The sequence below is a fragment of the Phacochoerus africanus genome, chromosome 9, assembly GCF_016906955.1.
Source record: "Phacochoerus africanus isolate WHEZ1 chromosome 9, ROS_Pafr_v1, whole genome shotgun sequence".
NCBI lineage: Eukaryota > Metazoa > Chordata > Mammalia > Artiodactyla > Suidae > Phacochoerus > Phacochoerus africanus.
The window spans coordinates 116,077,072-116,104,534 of NC_062552.1; the positions used below are offsets into that span (position 1 = coordinate 116,077,072).

Sequence of the window (27,463 nt, forward strand, 5' to 3'; positions counted from 1 at the left end):
TACAGTAGAAAGTTGACAGAACACTATAAACCAGCTATAATGGAAAAAATAAAAATCATTATAAAAAATAAATAATAAATAAATAACATCATGTATTGTTACAAAAGGATCTCACACTCATGGAATCTGTACAGCCCTGCTTCAGGACCATCGCCCCAAATTACAAGTTCAGCAGCTCAAGGAGAAGTCAAGCATCAGTATCTCGAGTGGGCGATGGTTTCATGGGGGCATATGTAAGTCAAAGCATACGAAGTCTTGCACCTTTAATGGTGATGTTCATTTTACATGAAGTATGTATACCATCAAAGATGCTTACTTTTGTTTTAAGGTTGAGAGATGCGCCCAAGACCCCAAGCTAACAAGGGCACAGCTGAAACTGGGACATACGTGAGAGGTCTTTCTGCAACACCCAGGATTCATTCTGCACAGCTCATGGAAGAGGGTGAGGGGAAGGAGGGAGCCCCTTTGTACCCTGTCATTGGCTGATCTGTTTTAAACACCCCCTCTCCCGTGCTCCTTATGGCAATGACCAAAGGTCCAGCTGAGAGAATTTCTAGCCCCTTCCAAAGTCCAGGTAAACTTCTTAAGGCTCTTAATAGAGATTCGAGTGTTTTCAGAGTTAAAAGGTAAGTGGCTTGAGAAGTTTTTCTTAAAGAAGAGGGCAATCCATGGAGTTCCCATCATGGCTCAGTGGAAATGAATCTTACTAGCATCCATGAGGACGCGGGTTCGATCCCTGGCCTTGCTCAATGGGTTAAGGATCCGGCGTTGCCATGAGCTATGGTGTAGGTCACAGATGCGGCTTGGATCTGGCATGGCTGTGGCTGTGGCGTAGGCTGGTGGCTACAGCTCTGATTCGACCCCTAGCTTGGGAACCTCCATATGCCATGGGTGCGGCCCTAAAAAGACAAATAATAATAATACAAAAAAAAAAAAGAGAAGAGGGCAATCAAAAAAAAAACCAACAAAAAAATAGGGCAATCCCATGCCCACACGGCTCCTGTTTCCTGGCATCTTTGAAATTTTCAGAGAGAAAATAAAAATGGATAGCATGCAAGAAAGGTCCAATAAGATACCAGTCTTCCCTGGTGCCCAAGGGGAGCCTAGAGGCTGAACACCCAGAGACCAGAGACGCCAGGAAAATGTCACAGTGCTAGGCCATCGAATGCAAGCTCAGGCAGGACCGCACTGGTGAATATCAGGGCTGGTGTCCTCAGCTTCTGGCGGATGCTGGCCACTGCAAGTCCGCTTCAATGAGTTCAAGGCCTGCCCTCTTGCAGCTCGCAGCTGCTTGAGCAAGAGAACAGCTGGACCCAAAGGCTTCTGCCCTCTGGGGCCTTGGCGGCCCTCTCCTGCCAGCCCCTGGGATCCTCACGTGTCCAAACGCCCCTCTGAATCCTGCGGGAGCAGACCACACCCCACTCCGACTTGGTGGACGGGAAAGCTGGACCTCTGATTCTACACTCAACTCAACTCTGCTCCCACCAAGTCGCGTGCCTCCGGCCAAGGTGCTAACCTTTTCTGAGCCTTGATTTCTTCCTCTGCCCTGCCTACCTCATAAGGCTATTGTCAGGGTTCAGTGAGATGAACAGAGAGGACAATGCTTTGAAGAAGCCCTCTTCTTGCTCCAGGTGTTAGGAATACAAAAGCTCGCTGGAATTTGTAACATCCTGTGTCACTGCTGATGCAACATCCCAGTGGCCGGGTACCCGTGTCCAGGCCTGGGTGCTGTGCCTGCTTCTTTCTCACACTCTGGACTTGGCACTGCTGGGTGTACTCGCTGCTGCCTGTCAAACACGGGTCCCTTGAAGGACACAGGGGCCTTTTGGCCCTGCTGTGCAGGGCTGTTCCTCAGGAGGCACTGGGGGGAAACCTGGGCTGGCACTTCCACCCCTAGCCCTGGCACAGAGAAGCCTGCATCTGTCCTAAGCCGCTTATCACAGCAACAAGGGAGCCAGGCGCCCGCTCCCCACTCTATCAGCTCCTCAACCTCCCAGCCCAGCCTCTGCTCACAGAAGAAAATGACCTCTCTTGGCAAGACAAACACAGTCGAGACTTCTTGGAACAATCAGCAGAACCAGCTTTGGAATAGAGGCTTACAAAGCATCCAGGATCCAACTCTTTAACGCTGATGCCTTCCTGTTTACCCAATGATTTAGATATGACTAAACTAATGGAGACATAATATCCTCCCACCAGCTGGCCAGGAGCCTGCCAGCCAGACCTCAAATGGTGTGACAAGGAAATGGATGCCGCATAACCTGGTGGCAGACTCCAAACAAAGACCTCATTCTGAGTTGGCGGCGCTGCCTCCACCCTGGATGGGGCAGCTGCCAGGGACTGGAGGCCCGGGCAGCAGGCTGGGGGCAGGGGGGCGGAGGCCCAGGCAGGGCTCGCACTGATTTTTTGGGTCTTAAGTCCCCTATTCACTTCCTGGGCAAAAGAAACCTTCAGATGGAAACGGTAAGAGGCAGAGAGCTTGTTTTTCTTACTTATCAGTATGTGACGCGGTCCTGTGAAAGTCAGAAAACACCTTTGTCTCATTCTGCTACCGAGGGGCATGCGGCTGGTAGGGAAAGTTACACCAGCACCAGACTCTGTGCAAAGAAAAAGGCCCCTCCTGGCACAGGTTGGAGGGAAAACCGCAATGAGAAGCCTCGAAATTGCTCATGAAAGCCCTGCATAGAATATGTGTGACTATTTTGTAATTCATCAAGAATCAGCTCTCTTCTCTTTTTTTTTTTGGCCCTGACCATGGCATTTGAAAGTTCCTAGGCCAGGGATCGAACCCATACCACAGCAGCACCCTGAGCCTCAACAGGGACAAAGCCAGATCCAAAAGCCACAAGAGAACTCCCCGGAAGCCCTCTCTGATCATCCCTCTTTGGACCTCAGGAGTTGAACTCAGGCTATAGGACATTCGAGGAAATTTCTGATTGGCCAAAAAGCTGCCCAGGCTCCTCGTGGAAAGCCGATACACCAAGAGAAGCACATCCATGAACTCGGAAGCTCGCAGCTGGGAGATGGCTGTGGTTCGAATCTCAGCAACACTCAGCGCATATGCTGACCTTTCCTAGAACCTCAGCTGGGATCTCAGGTTTCTGTAAGCAAGGGGATGGGTGGGCAGTGACAGGGAGCAGAAATACACCTGAACCACTTCATTTCCCACCCACCTAAGCCGTCCGGCTCTGAAGAAGACAGCATCTCAGGTTGCACATCAGGTTCCAGTTATCACTCACATCACATACCTTGGCAAGACCTCCCGTCCTCGTTGAGGGTAAAACCAGGATTGCACGTACAAGAATAGGATCCGGGGACATTCGCGCATAGCTGCTGGCAGTAGCCATAACGACATTCGTCAATGTCTGGAAAGAGAATTGCAGTGAAGTAAGACATTTCTTCTCAATCACTGACGCCCGCCCCGCCAACACCATCCCTGCCCATCTTTTCTGGAGCAGAATCACAAGAGGAAGCGAAGAGGAACTCACGCAAAGACAGTACCTACTGAATGTCACAGATGGTGACACCCTCTGGACTCCAAGGCGCAATCTCCCTACTGTCCTCCCTGGCCCATCTCAGTCCTGTGAACACCTGAACCTATCTTGAAAGTGGTAGAAGAAAAATCTGCTTCGAGTGGGACCTCGGGCAAGACGGCCTCTAAGATTTTATCCAACTCTAAGAGTCCATGCTAAGACATCCAACACGAAGAGCCAGTCTAAGATTCTACAGAACTTGCCCAGGGAAGGGACAAGTTAACATAGCCTGGCTCCTACGGGCTCCTTGCCAGCTCCATTAATAGTGAATATGTCCAGCTGTTCGGAAGGAGAGTGAGGGTAGGCCAGCCCAAGCTGGGTAGCAGTCCAGAGACCTGTGAATCCAGTAACACAAGGATGCTAGAGTTCACCTTGGAGCTCCTCCTTGCACCAGAGCAGATGTAAACCTCTGGATAAACACACCACTTCCGAGCCCATGGCAGCCTTTCCTGAGCAAGCAGCTCTGTGAGTGAATGGTTCCTTTTGGCGGAGCCAGGCTGACATGTACCAGTCCATGGGGAGTCTGACGTCATTGAAAAGCATCTCCCCATGCCCCAGGGGGATGGGTGGACAGGCTGGAGAGTTCATTCCTGCGGATTAGGAGGTCTTGAATGAAGCCTCCAGGTGGGGACCAAATTCTCATGGGACAATAGCTGTAACTGGTCCCCATCACGTTCCCCTCCTGACACCCCAGTTCCTCTGGAACCAGGATGCATCAAGCGCTCTTGGAGGCCTGTTCAAAACTTGTCCCTGTGCCTGGTTTCTACCACCTTCAGGCAGAAAGGGCCTCCCTCCATTTCACCCATTGTTCAGCCCTCCTCAGAAGCTGTGCCCTGCGCGTGTCGTTCTGTTGTATCTCCCAGCCGCAGCTACTTCTAGCCCAGCTCAGCCCACTCCCCACCGGGCACCACGCAGCTCCTACTTGGAATGCCCGTGGACTGCGCAGGTGCTGATCCTGACCTCCTCTGTGGGCGCAGCGGGACGCATCGCTAAACTCAGGGAGGCAGCGGGGGCGGGGCGGGGCGGGGGGGGGGTGTGTGAGGAAGCATCCTCTGCTTAGAGGTGCCTTGGAGGAAAGGCCGTCCCCAGCCCCCAGAGTCACACAGAAGGGGTGGTGGACGGCTCTGGAACTTGCATTTTGAAAGAGAAAGAAGCGTTTGGCCAGGAGAAGGCATGAGTTTAGCTATAATCAGGAAAGGCTTTCACTTGGGGTATAAAGTGTAATCGGGCTGTGCACGTGGTACCACGCTGGGCCTCCAGGAGCACCCCTCCCAAAGCTTAAGGGCTGTGGAAGAGAACCACCCTCCCGCGTAGTTACTGCCCACACTCAGATGCGGAGGGGTTTCCGGGCCCTATGGTCTCGATATAATCTCGTCTGTCTGTCCGTCCCGGTCACCTGGTCCTCTCTAGCACCCCCTTGTGGTGGGAAGAAAAAACGGGACGGAGAAACAGGCACAGATTTCACTCAACCCACTCTTTGTCCAACATGTTCCTCCTCTTTAAGTCTCAGTTGCCAACTCTATAAAAGTTGGATGACATAATATCTAACAGATCTTCCAGCTCTGAAATTCTACATATTAAGTGCCCATACAAATAACTCACTCACACTGATCTGCTTATGTTCATATCAGTGGCATCAAATTTTCCATAATCGCTGAGGTTGGTTGAAATGCAAAGCAATCATCATATTCACGAATGCCCATGTGCAGCCAGCTCTTTGGTGCCTGGAAAGGAGAACCAAGCCAAGTCTAGGCTGGCTTGTCAGGCCCCAGGATGTTTCAGACAGGGCTCTAGAGGAGACCTAAACTCAGTCCCAATCAAGAGAGACTTGGAAAGAAGCTCTTTGCTTGTTTGTTTCCATGATGTTGTTTGGATTTGTTTCCAAGCTCCCCCAGGACTGACTTTCAGGCAACAGAACAGCGTCTTAGAGAATTAAACTGGTAGGGCTTTTCCAAGAAAACAGCACAGAAATCAGACCCTAGAAAGAGAAATTGAAGTGACAGCTAGAGATTGCTATGAATTCATTCACTTGGCTAAACCAAAAACTGGAGGAGAAGAAAGGAAAATAGCTCTCCAGTAAAAATAAATGGAGAGATCCTATAGCAGATGCCAACTGCGAGGGACAAAATTCTCAATTGGTGATGACTAACTCCTTAAAAAATACCACAGCTGGTGGGGTAGGCGTGGGGTGGGGCTAGGAGGGGGTGTGGGGAGACGATGTCAGATCAGAATCCACACTGGAGACATTTCTGTGACTGGGTAAGTGCCCCCTTCTCTCGATATGGCTTCTAAGTAGCACAGGATAATCCTTGCCTCCATCACTTCCTGCCTTGGTTTTAAACTTCCCGAAGCAGAAGGAAGGTCTCAGTAAAATCAGACCTGCACTCTTAAAAACTACATTCGCGTACAACTGAGATTCTGCTGTACAAGAGAAATTGACACAACATTGTAAATCAACTATATCTTAATTTAAAAAGGTTTTTTAAAGAACTTTAAAAAACATTCAAGGAGATGCCATGGTGACTCGTGGTCAAAAACCCAGTTAGTATCCACAAGGATGCAGATTCAATCCCTGGCCTCGCTCAGTAGATTAAGGATCCAGCATTGCCATGAGCTGTGGTGTAGGTTGCAGACAAGGCTTGAATCCTGCATTCCTGTGGCTGTGGCTAGTCCGGCAGCTGCAGCTCTAAATCAACCCCTAGCCTGGGAACTTCCACATGCATGGAGGCAGACTTAAAAAAAAAAAAAAAAAAAAAAAAACTGGGAGTTCCCGTTGTGGCGCAGTGGTTAACGAATCCGACTAGGAACCATGAGGTTGCGGGTTCGGTCCCTGCCCTTGCCGTGAGCTGTGGTGTAGGTTGCAGACGCGGCTCGGATCCCGCGTTGCTGTGGCTCTGGCGTAGGCCAGCGGCTACAGCTCTGATTCGACCCCCAGCCTGGGAACCTCCATATGCCGCTAGAGCGGCCCAAGAAATGGCAAAAAGACCAAAAAAAAAAAAATCTGATGATGTCATTCAGTGACGTGGTGACGAGGACAACTGATTTTAAAGGGTGCTGCCACCTGTAAGCTCAACAGCCTTCCGCCTCCCTGAGCACCATAGAAAAGCCTGCTGCCCTTAGGCCACCCAGCTCTGCCCACATGTCATAACACCCCATGCAAGCATTAACTTTCAAGAGTCTCTGTGCGCCAAGAGCCATTACCTAAGCACTGGCCTTCGAGGAGCCAGTAGCCGTCGGTGCAGGAGCAGGTGTACCCTCCTTCCGTGTTGATGCAGATCTGGGTAGGGTTGCACTGGTGGGAATCTGTTGCACACTCGTCCACATCTGTAACACAGATATATTCCAAAGAATATCACCTATACCTAGTTAGAGGCTGGGAACCACCAGAGGTGCCAGCTGCTTGCCTGTCTGGCTGGGAGGGAGCTGATAATGTCCCCGGCCAATAAATAATCTGTGGAGTCTTTAAACACACATTACATCTAAGGAGATGGAAGCACCTCCCTCAGGGGTACCATTAAGAGACCCTGGCCTTTTTGGAGGGTGCCAAGAAAACCCCTTTTTCTGATCCCCAGAGATCCACAATAGAAATGCCCAAAAAGAGCAAAGAGAGAACATCCATGCTTAAGCACCTGTCTGCCATCCTATCCCATCATTCTCTGAAAGTGAGGTCACCTTGGTAACAACCATAACTAGATTTAGAAATGCATTCATTTGGTAGCAGGCTTATCCAGTCACATGTTAAACAGGTCTATTGCATACCTACTGTGTGCACAGAGCTACAACAAAGACCATCTCCCCTCCTCCTGTCCTCCTCCAGCCCCTCCTCCTCCAGCCCCTCCTCCTCCAGCCTCCCCTCCTCCAGCCTCCCCTCCTCCAGCTCCTCCTCCTCCAGCCTCCCTCCTCCAGGCCCCTCCTCCTCCAGCCTCCTCTCCTCCAGGCCCCTCCTCCAGCCTCCCCTCCTCCAGCCCCTCCTCCTCCAGCCTCCCTCCTCCAGGCCCCTCCTCCTCCAGGCCCCTCCTCCTCCAGCCTCCCCTCCTCCAGCCTCCCTTCCTCCAGGCCCCCCTCCTCCAGCCTCCCCTCCTCCAGGCCCTTCCTCCAGCCCACCCTCCCCCAGAGCCCCCTGCCCTCCAGGGCTCTGGGGGCAGAGCTCTTGCTGGCCTCTGCATACTGCTACCCGCCCGCCACTGCTGGTGTGCAGGTGCTTGTGTCCAAGTCGGCCTCTCCTTCCCTGGGAGCTTCAGAGCACAGAGATCAAGCAGGATTTGCAGCCGCATTTCCCAGCTGGTGCGCACGGTGAGCAACACTTCGTTTCGGCCAAAACAAACCCTCCTTCCCTTTCTCCCCACACTACGCTTTAGGGAAGGCACGCAATCCTATCATGGGACCTCCTGGCACAACACTCTCATTTGACCTAAAGACGAGACTCCCTAAACCTTCAGCTACAAGTTCATTCCACAGGGACTCACCTGGCGCCCTGGCTCCACCTGGCCTGGCTCCCTTCTCCTCCGCATCTCTCCTGCCCTCATCTTCTGCACCTGAGTGGGGCTCCTGCCTTTTGCCCCCTCATCACTATGGTCAGGGTTTGCTCATCTAGACCTTCTCCCCACCTCCCCGGAGCAGACTAGCCTCCTACTGGAAGTAATACTTAAAAGCTGCACTTCCAGGAGTTCCCACGGTGGCTCAGTGGGTTAAGATTCCAACTAGTATCCATGAGGATGCAGGTTTGATCCCTGGCCTTGCTCAGGGGGTTAAGGATCTGGTGCTGCAGCAAGCTGCAGTGTAGGTCGCAGATGCAGCTTGGATCCTGTGTTACTGAGGCCGGGGCAGTTCAGATCTGGCGTGGCTGTGGCTGTGGTGCAGGCCAGCAGCTGCAGCTCCAATTTGACCCCTAGCCTAGGAACTTTCATATGCCGCAGGTGTGGCCCTAAAAAAGCAAATAAATAAATATTTTTTTTTAAAAAGCTGCACTTCACGCCCAACTCCTCATTTTTTCTCACAATTGCCGCATGCAGTGGGCTCATGATCTGCACTTTACAGACGGGAAAACTGTGCTGAAGGAGCTAATAAGCACCAAGGCAGGAGCCGAGCCCAGGCCTCCCAGCCGCCTTGTCACTGGAGTGACAGAGGTACACTGCCCAGCCCAGGCAGGTGGGGAGGGAATCAGCAGGCCAGGTAGACGAGAGGGCGCTGAGCTTTGGCTACCTTTTCCTGCCCCACCTGGAGAAGTGTCTGCCTCTTGACCCCGCAGACTGCAGACTGGAGTGGGGCAGGGGGCTGCCTAGGGCCCCAAAGCGTGTAAGCTCCTTGGGTAGCACAGGTGTGCACCCAGGCATGACTGATCCAGGGAAACTTCAGCCAGGTAAGCGATGGTCTCCTGGGTTCAAGAGAACCACCACGATCCACCATCAGCTGTGTCAATGGTCAACACCAATGTCACTGGTCAGTTTCCACCCCGCCCCCCAACTGGCCAGGTGTCTGGGCATCGCGTGGAGCCAGGCTCCAGCCCTCTCCACGTGGACAGCCTCCAAGAACCCACTCGCAGGTGGCAGCAGCCTTGGCTCCACCCCAGCGCTTTGATGAAAGGCAAAGACCCAGCCCCGATCTCAGCTACAAGAGCTCCTGCCTTCGCCCCGGCCTCCCTTCCAGCCCCAGCTCTGCCCACCCAGCAAAGCCTCCCAGGGAAACCAGCAGATAATGCCTGGCCAGCAGCCGCCCCTGCTTAAAGCCATATCGAAGCCCATGATAATAAATAATGCCACTATCAGCCAGCACATATTTACATTTTTCCGGAGGGACGTGATGGATGACAATTGTACCCTGGGAAAAATATTGCCTTAGGAATGTGTGCTCTTTTTCCTGCTAAGAGGGGAATGGAGGGTGAGGAAGACAGAAGGGGCAGCAGGGCTGTTAGGCAGCCTTGGTGAGAGCGAGTTCCCAAGGTTCTGTGTTTGTGTAACCTGGGTGCACAGGACATGCCGGCCAAGCCCTACAGAGAGGAGGCAAATGCTCACGAGGGGACCAGGCTCTGCTCGGAAGGGCACGTGAGGCTTAAACGTGTACACATGTGCACACACAGAGGTGTGTGCAAAATATTCAAGTCCAAAGACAAAATCTTTAAAGTTTATTTTTTTAAAAATTCCACCACTTTCACAGAGTTAAAGAATTAACTCGCTTCTACCACATTTCTGTTGATGAATGTTCAAAAAACTACTTGAGGAGTTCCCACTGTGGCTCAGTGGGTTATGAACCCAACCAGTATCCAAGAGTATGTGGGTTCAATCCCTGCCCCCGCCTCAGTGGGTTAAGGATCCAACATTGCCACAAGCTATGGCATAGGTCGCAGATGCAGCTTGGATCTGGTGTTCCTGTGGCTGTGGTGCAGGCCGGCAGCTGCAGCTCCAATTCGACCCCTCACCTGGGAACTTCCATATGCTGCAAATGTGGCCATGAAAGAAAAAAAAAAAAAAAAAAGCAACTACTCGAATTGATTGATTGCATTACTGAATACACTGAATTCATTGTCAACTGACTGACATCGATGGGCTTGGCAATATAAATATATTTTGAGAACTCGGTAAGCCTGGAGTCTTTGGGAAATGTGTGTCCCGTCTTTATATTCTCAAAACACACCTGGTACGACCCTGTGTCCAGAGTAAATATTCAGTAACTATTCGGTGAATGAATGAATGAATGAATGAACACATGGGCGATAAACATGACAGCCTTTGAGCCCCCAGACAAGCTTTTCCCAGCCAACTCGCCGACAAGACCATTTTAGTGGGTGGACTTTAAAAACAAACACCTCCGCCGCCGAGACCCCTGTCAGCTCGCACACCTGGTGGGGCTGACGCTGCAAAAGTTTACCTTGCAGCCTCCCCCCGGGGCTGAAAGATGCATCACACATCCCAGCCCCACAGCCGAACTGCTTACATTAAATACATTTGACTTAAATAACAGAAGGAAAAATACGCCGGCGTACTCCAAGGACATTCTTTGGCAAAGAGGCCTTTTCTGCATCAGTGGAAAAGTACAAGTTACAGCAACCAGAGTGAGTGACCGTAGCCTCGGACGCAAACCACGCTTGTTACTCCTTTGCTTCTCTGTGTGGTGTGGAGAAAGCGTCCCAGAGAGAAAAGGATGCTGGGTTCATTCAATCATTCATACACTCCTTTACGTATTAAATTTTCTATGTTCTGCTGTGGCTGTAAGTGCCTGTGTGTGCATGCGTGCCAGTGTGCATGTGTGTGGGTGTGAAAGCACATGTATGTGTGTATGAGCGTGCATGTGTGTGTGCGTGTGCATGTGTGTGAATGCACATGTGTGTGTGTGTGTGTGCACGTGTGCGTGCGTGTGCACGAGCACACCTGTGTATATGTGTGTCCCAAGCTCCAGGCCATTGGGAGAGCCAGTGTCCCCCCAGCTGTATGGTCCCCAGAAGCAGACTTTGCCCAGAGTCCTTCTGCCATCTCCCTCCATCCTTGCTGGGAACCGGAGCCCTAGGCAGCTGCCTGGGTGCTTAGCAGAGTTCAGCACAGCAGCCGTGGCTCAACTCTCCCCAGGTGGGGGACCAGGTGGGGCACCATTCACCTGCTGTCTAGGAGACCCTGGCAACTGGAAGAAAGCCGGATCAGTCAGCACGGCGCCTGCCCAGGAGAAATTCTTCTCCGAGTGTGGAACAGCAGAGCTCCGCCCCGTGCAGCTTTGAGTCGTCACCCCTTCCCTCAGACACCCCCTAGAGTGGCCTTCTGTTACAACACTCCCAATCTCAAACAACCACTGCTCACTTAGGAAAGTCTGCAAAGCAGCCCATCTCAGCTCCCTGACACTCCCCCAGGAGGCAGACATGAGCTCACAGCCTTGGGACAGTGGCCCCTACGTGAGGAACACTCACTTAGGACGTCATGCCGAGAGCTGGTCCCACGCCCCCGGCAGGTGCACCAAGGCAGTGTGAGCCAAGAACAGAGAACGTCCTTAAGTCCTATCAAGGTCTCATGGGGGCCCCCGAGGGAGGAACTGGCCTCAAGGCATCAGAATAGGCCGGCCCAATGAACTGGAACCACAAAACAAACAGAATCTTCCAGGCTGATTCAAGGGACAGCATGGCTGAAGTCCACAGCCTACAGAGGTGCTGGAAGGTCTACTCCTTGGAGCAGGAGTCTGTGATGGAAGCAAGTGGTGACAGACAGGCACCCCCCTCTCTTGACAGATGGAGTCCGCACACAGCGTCATGGCCATCGTGCTGCTGGTTTATGCCTGTTCCATGTCCTTCCCTGGGAATGGGTTAATCCTCAGAAAATAGCATACAACCCACTTTTCTGTCCCCTATAAAACTAATGGGCTCCAAATATGATCCTAGCATTGATTCATAGGTTATTATACAAAAATCTTTACAGGCTGGTATACTGGACAACATGCTGCTATAAATATGCATAACTATGTTTGAATACAAATACTGTGCATAGGTATGCCAGTTATTTCTTTTATTTGAATGTACATGGTATATAAACCCACACACATTTACATTTCAGCATTAGTCCTAAAAGTTAAAAAGAAATGATTCTCATAACACAAATTCTCATGCAAATAAATGTTCTTTAAAACAAGGAGTTCCCTGGCAGCCTAGCAGTTAAGGATCTGGCATTGCCACTGCTGTGGCTCAGGTTACCACTGTGGCACAGTTTTGATCCCTGGCCCAAAAACTTCTGCATGCTGCAGTCGTGGCCAAAAAAAAAAAAAAACCCAAACCTGTAAAACAAAACAAAATCTAATGGTTCCCCCATGCCTAGAGGAAAAATAAGCCCTAGGCTATTTTTGCCAGCACCAAAGCTTAAGAGAAAAAAGACCAGGATTTCCCATCATGGCTCAAAGGTAATGAACCTGACTAGTATCCATGAGGATGCAGGTGTGATCCCTGGCCTCGCTCAGTGAGTTAAGGATCGGTGTGGCCATGAGCTGTGGTGTAGTCACAGACGTGCCTCGGATCTGTCATTGCTGTGGCTGTGGCATAGGCTGGCGGCTGTAGCTCCAATTCAACCCCTAGCCTGGGAGCTTCTATGTGTCACAGATGTGGCCTTCCCCCCCCCCCAAAAAAAAAAAGGAAAGAAAAGAAGACCAAAGGGCTGAGCCCTGACCTTTGGTGAAAAACTGAGAACTTGGGGAGCAAGCAGAGCAGGGCATGAACCCAGGCTCCTGCACCTGATAACTGAATATCACTGAGCAAGCTGATTAACCTCAGGGATGCTGAGGTGTTCTGCAAACTAGAGCTACAGCAGCCTGCCTCCTAGGATGCCCTGAGAATTCGTTAAGTCAGTGTGCTCACAGGTCCCATCACCGCTGCCTGGCACATAGAAGGTACCCAGGAAAGTTTAGTTCCCTCCCCCAGAAAGGTTCTGCTTCTGACAGCTGCCAAAGACAGGGGCAGCTTAGCCTCTGCTGGCTGCAGGCTTTGTTCTGGGATTCAGAAGACTCCGCAATGATAGCACTGGAGCTCAGCGGGCTGTGGGACGTGATTACTTCTATGGTTCAACCACAGCAGAGCTTCTCCTTGCCAGAGCCCCAGACACGTGGCCAGAGATTAAAACTAGAGGTGAAAAAAAGGCAGGGTATGTGCTCTCGTGAGGTCTCGGGTCCCGCCTTTGCGCTTTAGCATCGATGGATCCATCTGTGATTGTGTAATGAGCGACGTCGGAAAGCCTAAGGGAACGCGTGTCTTACTAAATTCCATGGCCAAATATGATCAACCTTAATACCCTCTGCAATCCGTCCCCCTTCCTGTGACTTCTCTCCTCCAGTCCTGTGAATAAGCAAGGGCTGACTTCGTGAAGCTGTGTACGCGCCCTCAGCTGAATGTCTGGGTTCTTGTGTGAGAACAGCCATCAGCCAAAGGGAAACATTCTCGCTAGGTGACACTGGGAGAAACTGTCCAAGAGCGTTTGGAAGACTGCACCTTTCCAAAGGCCTCCACGAGTCCTTTTTTTGGACACAGACAAATCATTTCCTTGGTAGTAAATTTTTACCCAGTGAAACAACATGTTTTCCCAGCCTGTTTCTGTTCCTTCCTCGCTCAGGCTAATGGGGCTTGATAAGAAAGAAGAAAATAACAATGGCACATTCCAATGCCTCCAGTTGAAGCCAATTTCAGGCCTGCTGCTGGGCTGGATCGGTGCCATCTTTCAGCGAGACAAGCTCCGCCAAGGCTGGACACTCCACAGCACCAACTTCCAAAACACCTGCTTAATTAAAGACCTCAGCGTTTGAGAACGCGCTTGTTGAATTCCCAGGACATCTGCATTCCATGTGTCTTATGGGCTCTGGGCAGCCAGCAGGAGCCAGATCTTTCTGTGTTTACAGCACTTTTCCCAGTGCTTGATATTAAGCTTAGGATACAAAGTTTGGTGCCTCTAATGAGGCACCAAATATGTGGTCCATTTTGCAAACAACAAAAAGTCCTTTCCTCTCGGATGAAACCAGTTGGAATGCAGCTGCCCATCTCTCCCTGGATTCTCTTTTTCTACCCAAGAGCTTGGAGGAAAGCTCTGAAAGGCCCTTCTGGCTCTGATCTTCTGCGGAAATAAACTATGCAACTAACAAGGATCACATTGTTTGGGTCTTGGGTAATTCTTTTCATCAGAGTGCTTGGTAAACATCAGCTGACTTTTGTCGCTTTCAAACTGGGCAGTGAATTGGTCAAGCCCATTCAACTTTTGACAATGTATGAATGGTCATACATTTCAGGGGTGGGAGGGGAGTGAGGGGGGAATGATATATTTGTTCCTTCTTGAGCATCTTTCATCAAATTGTCCTGAGAATCAGGAACAGGTGGCTCAATGCCAATGTAGACATGATACATGTTTTTTAAGGGCATGAGGCTTTAGCCATAATGATTATAAGCCAAACAAACATGGAGCTCAAACTAGTTTTCCATTTACTAAGACTCTTGCCATTTGCCCCTCATCACAAAAGGATTTCTGAAACTATACAAGTCAGTGGGTCCCAGACCTAGCTACCCAAGAAAATCACCAGACTACATTGGAAAGTCTGGGGTGGAAGCTTGGAAAAACAGCTTAAAATTATCTAAATGATTCTAGTGCAAAACCGTATCTGGAACTTGCTGTGCCAGACCAATACCTCTCAGACTTTAATGTGCATATGAATCCATGGGGATTTTATTGAAATGCAGGCTCTAATCTGGTGGATTCTGCATTTCTAATAAGCTCCCAGGTGGTGTCAACGCTGCTGGCCCAGGGACCACACTTCACAAGGCAAGGTGCTAGATTATTGTGAGTGCTGTTTGGTTCTGTATCCATGCAACCTGCTCAGAGTTTAAGAAGCTGTTCAAGAAAGTCTAGGAGGGAATTAAGTGTTCCAAACTCAAGCTGGCAAGTCCTAAGCAGATGCTTCTCTAAGGTCAAACCTGCTGGTTACAAAAATAGTGTGATTTTTTAGAGTCTTATTTAGCAGTTCTCAGCAGAGTCTAAACCAAGCTGAAGGCTTTCCTGGGCAGACACGGCCCTTACTTCCACCTGCAGTGGTTGTGCTCAGAGCACCAGGCTCCTTGAGAAGATTCCCTCTCCTTCAGGCTGATGACAGCGGTTTGATTTCCTAAGAGTTAACTCCGTTCCCTGGATCTTACTTGAGTTCTTGGAAATACTGCCCCCAAAGTGATGTCCAAAAGTACAAAAGAGGAGTTCCCTTGTGGCCCAGCTGGTTAAGGATCCGGTATGTCATTACAGTAGCTCAGGTCACTGCTGTGGCGTGGGTGCAATGCCTGGCCCGGGAACTTCTATATGCTGTGGGCGCAGCCAAAGGAAACAATATGCAAAAGATTCCAATTAGGAGAATTGACTCTTTCCTTCAATACAGACCATCCCTTTTTCACCAACACAGTCTATAAATACCTTAGCTCTTAAATCCCAGGATCTCCACCACATCTCCCCGGAGGCTCCATCTCCTGGTTTCCTCTGAGCCTCTTCCTCCCCCACATCCCCAGGTCTGCATTGTGCTCAGTGCCACGGTCTGTGATCTCTTTGTCCCCGGTCCCCACACCCTCCTCTCCCAGCACTGCCCCAGTTCATTCATCCTTTCCCCAGATCCCCGGCTCTAAAGCTCAGCCATTCTTAAATCCTTCCCCCACACCCTAGTCTCCTTCTGGAAATCTTGCACATTCTTTCTTTTTTTTTTTAAGATTTTTATTTTTTCCATTCTGGTTGATTTATAGTCCATTTCTACTGTATAGCAAAGTGACCCAGTCATACATACATACATACATTCTTTTTCTCACATTATCCTCCATCATGTTCCATCACAAGTGACTAGATATAGTCCCCTGTTCTGTACAGCAGGACCTCATTGCCCAGGAGTTTAGGGTTAATGCAAACACTTGCATTTGGAGTGGATAAGCAACTGCACTTTACCTCCCTTCTCTGCCCCCCTCCCCACTCCAAATTCCAAGGCCTCGCTGTCTTTTCTCCAGATATTGTAATAACTCCATACCAGTCTGCAGGCCTCTAGTCTCTGGCCCTGAAAGCAAGCTAAACACAACCTCCAAACCCATCCAAGACACAAAAACGACCGTGTGGCTCTACCACACAGCATTTTATTTGCCCTCCTTAGAAACCTCACAGCTGTCTTTTTACCCCTCAGCAACAGAGCACTTCGAGCCTCCTCTTATGCTCAAACGTGTGCCAATAAGCACATCTGGTTTGGGACCGCTTCACATTACTTTACATAATGAGCCATGTATGGCTCCATCTCCCTCCACTAAACCGCAGGTTTCTTGAAAACGAGAAATGGGTCTTATTCACATGTGTGCCCTAAAGCACGTAACACAGTGTCTGGCGTGATGAAAAGCCGGCAGGTGCATGACGGAAAGCCGGCAGGTGCATGACATTGGCCACGAAGATACTTTGTTCTTGGACTTTTCTGGAAGCAAGAGGGGAAAGTCAGTTACATGACGGGACAGGAGCAAAAGCCAGGTCAGCCATCCACGTCTTTGAAAGCCTGGATCTCACTCTGTGGAATGAGAGATGTCCAGCGGACAGCTGCTGCCCCAGCAGCGCTTTAGCCCCTGCCTCCAGAGCGCCGGGGCCTTCTCCCCACCCCAGTCTTCACCTAGGGCTGATCTGAGAGGGTCCCCAACATCCAGAGGCTTTGACACGCCATGTGCTTGGCCTGATGGTGTCCGCCACGTTTCCTCTTTCCTCCTAAAGAGCCAGATGTCCCAGAAGAGGGAGAAGTGTAGTCTCATCAATCACAGGAGTGGGGAACATCAGAGGAGAGAAAAGATACACCTTTTCCTGGCCTGAAAATGGGCACCAACAGAACCTATTAGGGCACAACCAAGAAACCCAATCCAGTTTTCAGGCTCAGGACAAAACCCTCGGGCTGGTGCTGGCTGTGAGAATACCCAGGTGTGCAAATTCACCCCAGTGAACCAATCAGCCCTTCATCAACAACGAACACTCCCTGCCAGTCATTTCTATTGATAATGGAATTGGCACCTGTTCTCTTCCCCACGCCTGGGGCCAGAGACCCTGCGACCACTTGTGACTCCATCACTATCTAACCAGGGTGCCCCTGGGTGTCTCAGTGACCTGCATTTGCTTCCTTGTCTCTGAAATGGGGCCACCATCACCTGCCTCCCCAGGGCGTGGATAGAAACGAGTGTGTGGAGGCAGACTTGTGGTTGCCAAGGGGGAGGGAGGGGAATGGACTGGGAGTTTGGGCTTAACAGATGCAAACTATTACCTTATCCAAGCAATGAGGCCCTGCTGTATAGCACAGGCAACTGTGTCTAATTGCTTGTCATAGAACATGATGGAAGATAACGTGGGAAGAGTGTGTATATATGTACGATTGGGTCACTCTGCTGTGCAGCAGAAATTGACCAAACATTGTAAATCAACTATAATAAAATATTTAAAAAAAAGAAAGAAAGAAATGAGTGTGTGGAGGGCACTGCCGAGGGCTATGGGAACACATGCCTGCCAGTGTCCCACATCTGGGAGGGAGGTCTTAACCCTGGGCAGTGACGCAGGGAACTGCTTCCTTCACAGACACCCATTCCTGGAAACCTAGGACAAGGGAGGGAAGTGACAGATGGCTCTTTCAACATAACAAGTTATAAGCAGCAGGCCAGCGGGTGGTATTTCATCCTGAGAACAAGCCACTCTGCTGGTCTCCTCTACTGCCCCCAGCCCACCCCGGTTATGGTCCAGAGCCCCCGGCTCCCCATCTCTACCAGATGGCTCAGCAAATCAGGGAATAATTGTTGAGGCGAAACCTCAGGAGGTGGGAGGAAGAGGGGACAGCACATGGGGACCCTGCGGATGGGGAGAGGATGTCACGGAGAGAGGCTGAGGACTACCCTCTCCTGGCTGAGGGGCCACCTGTCCTGAAAGGCTGGAAGTGAGGGCCCCACCCTGAATGGCACAGGACTGACACCACCATACCTGCTCCCCACCACCCTCCGGACTTGCTAAGAGGTAGACTGTAACTCTTAAACCTAAAACAAATATTTGAACCGATTAAACACTTTCCAGGATTGTGTGTTTACCTAGCTGATGGAGTAGGGGCTGCCGTTTTCCACCCCCGCCCTCTGTGGTCATTAACAGACTCCTAGATTTCTCTAGTTCGGAAGGCAGGGAGGTGAAGGAGCAACATGCGGGGCCAACCACCCAGCTGACCTACAGACCAGTCGAGCCCTCCCTCCCACCATAAGGAACACAGCGCCCAAGTCCCAGGGCCAATAACCCAGCTATTTGAGATTTCTTTATATCACACACATTCCCCATGAGCCAACACTGCTCCAGGTACCAGAGATTCGAAGAGAAGTGACACATGGGCCAGGTCTGTTTACAGTTTAGTAGGCCACAGATAAAGGAGCAGAAAATTCTAATTCAGTGAGATTGCATGCAATGCTAAAAAAATAATGAGGGCACGTCCAGGAAGAAGAGACTTTCTGGAATAGAAGACAGTTGGGTAAATCTCGACAGATGATGTGGCAGAAGCATCCACAATTGCATATGGCCCTCCAATATCTCTTCTCCCAACTAAATGTTGCATTTTTTCAGCTTCCCTTGCAGTGACGTGTGGCTATGTGACTGAATTCTGGCCAGTGGGACATTAGTATAAGAATAATAATAATAATAATAATAATAATAATAATAATAATGTGTAACAACTTCTGGAACATTCTTTAAAAGAATGAGTGTGTAGTTTCCTTTTCACATCTCTCCTCCCTCTGCCTGGGATGCAGGTGTGATGGTGAGAGCTGGAGCAGCCATTTTGGATCCAGAGACAAAAGCCACACACTGAATTTGGTCAAGCCACCAGACCAGCCCTGAACCACCTTTGTCTTGACTGAACCACGAGAGAAAATTTTAATTCTCTCCTATCTAAACCAGGCTATTTAAGGTCTCTTTGTTATAGAAGCTTAGCTTGTACCCTAATACAAACGAGTAGGAGCTGGCCAAAAGAATTAATCAGGTTCAGAATGGCATGTGCAAAGGCATGGAGGCATGAAAGGCACAGCACAATCAGAGAGCCAAGAGCAGTTAACCCAAGTAGATATGTGTGGGTGAGTGCAGGGGGAGGGGAGCCCATGTATAAAAGAATTGTGTGACATACTAAGGATGCTGGAGGAGGAGGAGACAGGGGGAGCAGAAATAACAAGAAAGGGGAAAAGAAAAGAGTGAAGAGACAATGAGGAGGAGGAAAAAGGACAGGAAAGATAAACACACAGACATCCTCTCCTGCATGTGGGAGCCTGTATTGGTTTCTGGTTAACCTCCACAAAAATCCTAGCCCTTTGCAGTTCTGGGGAAAAAACAAAAAACAAAAAAACTAGCATTAAGCTTTATGTTTTGCTGAGCTCTCCGAGGTATCTTCAATCAGAAAATTTTGACTTGCATATTTTTGAAAGCCACAATGAAGTGAATACCCCTAAAATTGATTCTAAATAGTTGGGTCAAGAGTCTGCTCAATTGGGTTCTTAATAAATGCTTTTCTGATCAGCGTTAGTAGCAGTAGTGGAGGAAATGCTAATTTAAAAAAAAATGGCCCAGTGTGTAACTGCCTGTAACCACATTTCTCTGGGTCCCTCTGCAGAGACTTCGTGGAAGCAGCTGTCCACAGTCGTGATTTTGTTTCCACATCTCCCACTCTCTCTTTAACTTGCTCCAATCAGACTTCCATCCCTTTGATTCCACCAGAGCCTCTCTGGTCAAGGTCACTGATGATTTCCACAGGTCAAACCCCATGGTCAAGGTCACCAATGATTTCCACAAGGTCAAATCCAATGGTTTTGTCTTTACCATTCTCTATTTCCCTGCAGCATTTGGCACAGTCACCCTGTCCCTTCTTCTTTGAAGACTTTCTTCATTGAGCTTCCATGATCCCACCCTCCCCTGGTTTGGGGGCTTCCCTAAGGGTTTCCTGGTCATCGGTATGGTGGGTCAGGACACATTATGGGTAGCCAGTGTAGGTGGGTCATTACAGCATTGTTCATAATAGCCAAGAGGGGGAAGCAACCCTACTGCCCATTGATGGATGAACGGATAAACAAAACGTGGTCTACACACACAATGGAATATTATTCGGCATTTAAGAGGAAGACAATTCGGACACATACCATGACATGAAAGAACCTTGAGGACACTGTGCTAAGTGAAATAAGCCAGTCACAAAAAGATAAATATTGATGATTTCCCCTACATGAAGTATCCAAAAGTAGTCAAATTCATAGAAAACAGAAGGCAGCATGGTGGTTACCAGGGGGTGCATGGGGGTGTGGGGTAAAAAGGGAGTTGCTGTTTAATGGGTATAGTGTTACAGATTTGCAAGATGAAAAAGTTCTGGAAATCTATTTCACAAAAAAATGAACATACTTAACACTATCCAGCTATTCCCTTCAAGATGGTTAGCTGGTCAAGGTCATGGTATGTGTTTTTAACACAATAAGTATCTATAAATCAAAGTGTATTTCTTTATTAAATTCCTTTCTAAATTTTATAAAATGTCCAGACAGAGTTGACAGCAATCTTATATAAAATTCCAGGGAAGAAGCAGAGCACAGCAACCCATGCTCTGGAGAAGCTTAACTCTCTACCCAAATGGCCCACGTCATCTCTGTAGCCCCCATCTCCACAAAGGAATTAAGACTGGAGTATCCCTGAATGGGAGGAGAGAATCACAAGAAAAAGAATGGAAGGGAAACTAGATGAAGGTCTGGAGGGATGGGAGGAAAGCAGGGAAGCGAGGAGGAAGAGGTCTGGACCAGGGCATGGGGCATCTCACCCCAGGAACTATGGGCTTCAGAGTCAGGCCTGCTGCAAATGCTGCTGCCCCATTTTTTAATCATGTGATTTTAAACAAGTTCTTTTTTGTTGTTAGGTTGCCTATGTTTAGCCCCGAAAAGCCTTGGTTTCCTCATTTGCAAAAGGAGTCAGTGATGGTACATAACTCAGGGGGGTTTCTGAAGATCCCATGTAAGTAAAACCTTTAAATCAGTGCCTGACACAGAAATGGCCCTCCGTCAAGGTTGACTGTTCCAGCTTCGTGTCAAAAAGTAGGAGAAGGAAGAAGGGGAAGAGAGGGAAGGGAGAGGGAGGGGAGCCCCCCTCCTGAAAGAAGAGAAAAAAAGAAAGGATTTAGGGGCAGGTTCTAGTCTAGGTTTTAGTCCAGCCAGTTCTGAGTCCACTCGCTCAATGGCGACCATCAGATCAGTCTTTCTCAGCCTGTGTCCTCCTCTGAGAAAGGAGGCCTGAGGTCTCCTCCATCTGGAAAGTTTGATAAATCGGAATCCTCTGTGCTCCAGATAAGTTTCCTATTCTCATCACTCACTGTCTACATCTATTACCCATGCAGGGCTAAGGACGCCCTCTGGAGGATGCAAGAGGAAAAGACACAACCACAGCCCAGAGATGCTCAGTCTGCCTCTGCATACAAAAGGACGACGTGACCTTGTAGGACAGACGCTTAGGAAGTAGGGAGAAAACCTAAGGTAAGAGAGTGATCTGAATGGGGAAGGACTTCCTGCCGGATGCTACTTTCAACAGTCCCTCGGAGCACAATTAAGTTATATTCTACCTTTGGCTGGCTCCCTGTCAAGTGTCCCTTATAATATATAAATTTTGTTACAGTGTATGACCATTGTTACAGTATATGAACATTATAACAACAGTGAATGTTGTTACAATATATGAAAGCTGTTATAATGTATAAACATTGCCATCTCTCCTGAGACTGACTCTGAAATAAGAATGTTCTTATAGTTCCCTTGGCACCTCTTTCAACACCTGTTTAATAGGCATCTTCGAAAGGCCCTTCTCAGAGGCTTAGGAAAAGACAAAGAAGCTAATGATGAATTGCTTTTCTCTTTTATATGCCAGCTTCACCACTAACTGGCTTTATGTTAGTTTTCCCATTTTTTTAAATGGGAGTATCATGCCTAATTACTTTCAGGGATTCAATGAGATAAGGGTTTTCTTTGGAGGAAATGCCACCTTACATATATTTTAGAGAGTATGACCATTATAGAAGAAATATTTTTCTCCAGAAATAAGTGCAAATCAACTCTCTAATTCTATCACATTTAAGACTGGGACTGATGGTCTCACAGTATGTTTTGCAAGCAACCTCTGACCCACTCACTCAGTGTCCACTTCCCAGGCCAAAGAAGGAAGGGTGTGACTAGAAGAGAAGACAATTTTGGCCAGCCATTATATTCTCAGTGTGCATTTGCAAGGGTATTTTGGAATAAGATGTAGCTGGCAGGACTGGACAAATTGCCTGAGCAGAAAAAAGATAATTTCTCTGGTGCCTGGTCACTAGACACTCATTCATCTATCATTCATTAAATCAGCAAACACTTACCCAACAATTTCCACATTCTTGGCATTATGCTAGGCATTGTAGATACCAAGCGAATAAATTTGTTCCAAACACATTTCACAGACTCAGTATCACACAAATCATATTCCCTGATGACAATGGAATTAAGAAATCAATAACAAAACAGATAAGGCCCAATAAATATGTAAAATTAAAAAACTCATCACTAAATGAACCATGGACCATAAGAAGTAGTCATGATAAATTGGAAAATTCTTAGAACTTAATAGTAATGAAAATGCTACAAATCCAAATTGGTAAAACACAAGGAAAAATAGATAGCCTTAAATATTAGGAAAGAAAAAAAGGTTTAAAATTAATGTGCTAAGCATCCAGCTGATGAAATTAGAACTAGAACAAGAAATTTAAAAAATAGAAAGATAAAAATAGTAATAGCAGAACTTAATGAAATAAAAAGCAGAAAGGAAAAAAAGATCAACAAAGCCAAAAATTGATTCTTTGAAATGACTAATAAAGCAGATATTACTTTAGCATATTTTTTAAAGTACAAAAATATTGGGAATGAGAATAGCAACAGAACTACAGATTCAGTAGAAATTTTTAAAATAATATAAGAATAGTATGAAAAAGCTCATGCAAATTAATTTGAAAACTTAAATGGACACATTCTTAGGAAAACATAACTTTGCAAAACTGACTAAAAAGGAATGAAACATCCAAATAGTCCCATAACTGTTAAAGAAATTACAAGAGTAGCTAAAAACCTCTCTCCCCAACTCCTCTCTCTCACATAGACCTCAATGATTTTATAAATAAATTCCAATAAACTTTCCATGAATAGATTATTCTAGCTTTTCAGAGAATAGAAAAGGAAGACTACCTCATTCTATCATGCTAATATGTTGATAGTAAACCCAACAAGGGTAATTTTAAAAAAGAAATGTGACAAGTCATTTTAATACATAGACAGCTATGAAAAGAAAAAAAACCTAAACTAAATATGACCCAAACAAAGCCCGCAGTTTATTTTAAACAAATTATGGAGTGTCCATCGTGCCTCAGCAGTTAACAAACCCGACTAGCATCCATGAGGATGCAGGTTGTACCCCTGGCCTCACTCAGTAGGTTAAGAATCCGGCATTGCTGTGAGCTGTAGTGTAGGTTGCAGATGCGGCTCGGACCCTGCGTTGCTATGGCTGTGCTGTAGGCCAGTGACTACAGCTCTGATTCAACCCATAGCCTAGGAACCTCCATATGCCATGGGTTGGGCCTAAAAAGGCTATATATAAATACACACACACACACACACACACACACACATACATATATATCCATGTATATGACTAAGCTCCTTAGTCACCTGGGAAATGCAGTTAAGAACGTGGAAAAGAAGTTTTACACCTACTAGACTGGCAAAAATTAAGAAGTCTATCAATGTCAAGTGTTGCTGAGATTGTATAACAACAGAAACTCTTTTTTTTTTAAATTGTTATTTCCCCAATACAATTTTTTTTCTGCTGTACAGCATGGTGACCCAGTTACACATACATGAACACGTTCTATTTTCTCACATTATCCTGCTCCATCATAAGTGGCTAGGCAGAGTTCCCGGTGCTACACAGCAGGATCTCATTGCTAATCCATTCCAAAGGGAATAGTTTATATCCATTAACCCCAAAGGCAATAGTTTATATCTAGTAATAGTTTATATCTATTATATCTCCCTCCCCCTCCCCCTTTCCACAGAAAAGAAATTCTTGGACAACAGAAACTCTTCATTACTGCTGATTAGTGTGTGAACACATATGACTATTTTGGGAAACAATAAAGTAGTATTTTGTAAAGTTGAAATTTCCATACCTTATAGCACAGGTGTGTGGCACTTGGAAGAATAGCATGGTATCATTCTTTGTAAGGTCAAGAAACTGAAAATAACTCAAATGTCTTTTAATGAAAGAATTAATTACTGAATAGTGGTATAGGATTGCCTCACAGTGAAAAAGTATACAAAAGGAAAAATTAACTGCAGCTGCCCACAACAATATGGATGGGAATCTTAGAAATATAACATTAAATGAAATAAGCAGGTCTAAGAAAAGGAGATACAAAGTGTGGTGGTGGAGAAGCCCACATGCTCTTAAGTTAGGGGCTGGGTCCTTCCATGTGCATAGTTAATAAACATCTGGCTTACATATGCTACATATAATTTCATGTGTATATCCAATATTGCATAAATCCTTTCCACAATTTAGTTCATGGTTTACTGAGACAGAATGATAACAAGCACAATACAATCTGATCAATATAATGGATCAATTTATTTTAATGCTCTGGGAACAATTAGTTCTGCAGATTTTTTAGGAACTAAAGACTCCACTGCATGGCTAATAATCCTGTGAAGTAGGCAGGGCAGGCATTGTGATGCCCATTTTACAGAAGAGAAAACTGAGATTCAGAGAGTTTAAGACACATGTCCAAGGTCACACAGCTAGTGAGGGGCAGAAGTGGAGTCAGACCCAGATATCCGGGCCCTGGCCCTAAGGTCTTTCTATGGATGCCTCTCAATTAAACACTTGGAGGGAATATTCTAATCTATTTCTGTCATCTCAGTACTACGCCCTGGGCTTAACTCTGGTCCTTTTCCAGAAAAGCATAATGAATTGCTTCAGATTTTCTTTCTCAGTCATGGACCAGTTCCATCATCCCAGCTCAAAAACTCTTAGAGGTTAGCTACACTTAGTAAGTGACCAATGGGACTTTTCTTCAAGGGCAGATGTACTTACTCTAATGAAACATGTCTTTGCGGATATACAGCCACATATAACTATGCATCTTACTGGGCACCTTCTAACATCAAGGGCTTTTAATCCTTACAGAAAAACTTATGTTAGGCATTCTCCTCATTTTATAGATAAGAAAACCAAGTCATCCCCAAGATTGATGACAAGAGGCCAGGAGAGAAAGGACCAAGAGCTCTGCACATGTGAGTGGAAGCAATTAGAGTGCACGACCAGAGGCATCGGCACATCACAATACATGGGGTCAGAAATATGCCGGTGCTTTGATGCGGGAGGATGTGGTGGTGGTTATAGATGCTAATATACTATTCTTTTTTTTTCCCCAAAGGCCAGGATTTTCTGTTTTCTGTGTTGTTAACCTGGTCAGAGAAAAGCCTAAGCTGTCAGGGGCTACCTCTTGAGAGAGCCTGCCCTGAGAATGAAGAAGCCTTTGTACTAGAGACAGGAGATGGAGAGGGAAGAAAAAAAAAGTCCATATGATATCACTTGAGCCCTGGGATCCAGCCAGGTCTGAGGTTAATTCCACTTGTAGACTTCTCAGTTATGAAGAAATAAATAGGGAGTTCCCATTGCGGCACAGCGGAAACGAATCCGACTAGGAACCATGAGGGTGCGGGATGGATCCCTGGCCTTGCTCAGTGGGTTAAGGATTTGGCATTGCTGGGAGCTGTGGTGTAGGTCGCAGATGCAGCTCAGATCTGGCGTTGCTGTGGCTGTGGTGTAGGCTGGTGACTACAGCTCCGATTCAAACCCTAGCTTGGGAACCTCCATATGCCATGCGTGCAGCCCTATAAAAACAAAAGAAAAAAAAAGAAAAAATAAATAATGTGGGCATATAGTTGTGTATGTGTATTGTTTTGTTTTGCCTTTATTTTATGCTATTCTATTTTACTTTGCCTACCATTCTGCAATGGGTCTCTGTTTCTTACAACCACAAGAGTCCTGATAATTAATACAGTGAATGTAATCAAATCACCCTGTAACTTTATTGAAGCAGAGTCCCCATGTTTGCATTTTCTTTCTCTAAAGCCAGAGCACCAAGAATCATGAGTATTTCATTTGAAAAGGTAAATACTGAGAAACCTGCTCTGTGATCCTAGAAATCTCGGCAGAAGTCATCAGTCTAAAGCAGTCCTTGGAGTTCCCATTGCAGCTTAGCAGGCTAAGAACCCAGCATAGTATCTATGAAGATGCAGCCTCGATCCCTGGCCTTGCTCAGTGGGTTAAGGACCCGGCATTGCCACAGGCTGTGGTGTAGGTCACAGATGGGGCTTGGATCTGGTATTGCTGTGGCTGTGGCATAGGCCCCAGCTGCAGCTCTTATTCAGCCCCCAGCCTGGGAACCTCCATATGCCACAGGTACCTCAACACACACACACACACACACACACACACACACACACACACACACACACACACACAGTCCTCCTCAACCTTTTCCATTTGGGGAGCACATACAACATTTGAGAAGTGTGGAGACAGCAAAGGCAACTGGCCCAAGGACTCAGGCCTCCCAAGCTCCACCAACCACCCCAAGAGCCGAAGGGACCAATCGCCAGGCACACCTACCTCCCAGGACCAGGTGGGATGCTTTACTAGAAGAAGGTAATGGTGGGAGGTGAGGGCCATGTTTCAGAACAAATCCTCAAGTGAGTCTTCTCTTAACAGGATCAGTGACCTGCTTTATTTGAGAGTACATTCCTCATCCTCCATACACCATTCTGGAGCAAAGCGATTTTAAATTATTAGCACTGTTTTTCAAAATCAGCCTGCCAAAACCCAGCTGTTTCTGCACAGTCAGGCTTTCAGGAGTGTGTGGCTCTGGATTCGTGGGAAGGACCCTTACTCTGCTGAAAGACAGCAAACCCAGACATTCAGCCAAGAAAGCAAGGGACAGAAGGTCACTGCACTGGGGGTAGAGGGAGGAGGAGCCACAGAGTTGGGCCCAAAGAATGCTATTATTCAAGAAGTGATTGAAGAGTTTCTTCGATACTGGCCAAAGGAGTCATTCTCTTGAACTCTGGAGGTTTAAGAATGCTGAGCACCCAGTTGGCAGATTCTTCAGTTGACCCCTTGTGGTCAAACAAGGATAGACGGGTGGAAGGAGCTTCTTTTCTTTCTAAATCCAGGAGTTTGACGTAGCCCATGAGTGCAAAGACTCTAAGGAAAGGCATGTTGCTGTTCCTCTTTTATTAATAGCTGCATCTTCCTGTTTATCCAGCACTTATTACCCAACTTTCTTGGACAGCTGACCCATCAACAAGCCAACAAACATTATCA

The 27,463-nt window shown here is 47.6% G+C and overlaps 1 protein-coding gene across 2 annotated transcripts in view; it reads right to left on the bottom strand.

Moving 5' to 3' along the window:
* Window positions 1-27,463, bottom strand: part of FBLN5 (fibulin 5) — an 89,068-nt gene that overhangs the window by 20,535 nt on the left and 41,070 nt on the right. For both annotated transcript variants that reach the window (XM_047795325.1, XM_047795324.1), the window contains exons 5-6: window positions 6,735-6,857; window positions 3,249-3,365 (exon numbers count right to left, since the gene is read on the bottom strand). In XM_047795325.1, coding sequence (XP_047651281.1) covers window positions 3,249-3,365; window positions 6,735-6,857 — 240 coding nt within the window. The remainder of the gene's footprint in view (window positions 1-3,248; window positions 3,366-6,734; window positions 6,858-27,463) is intronic.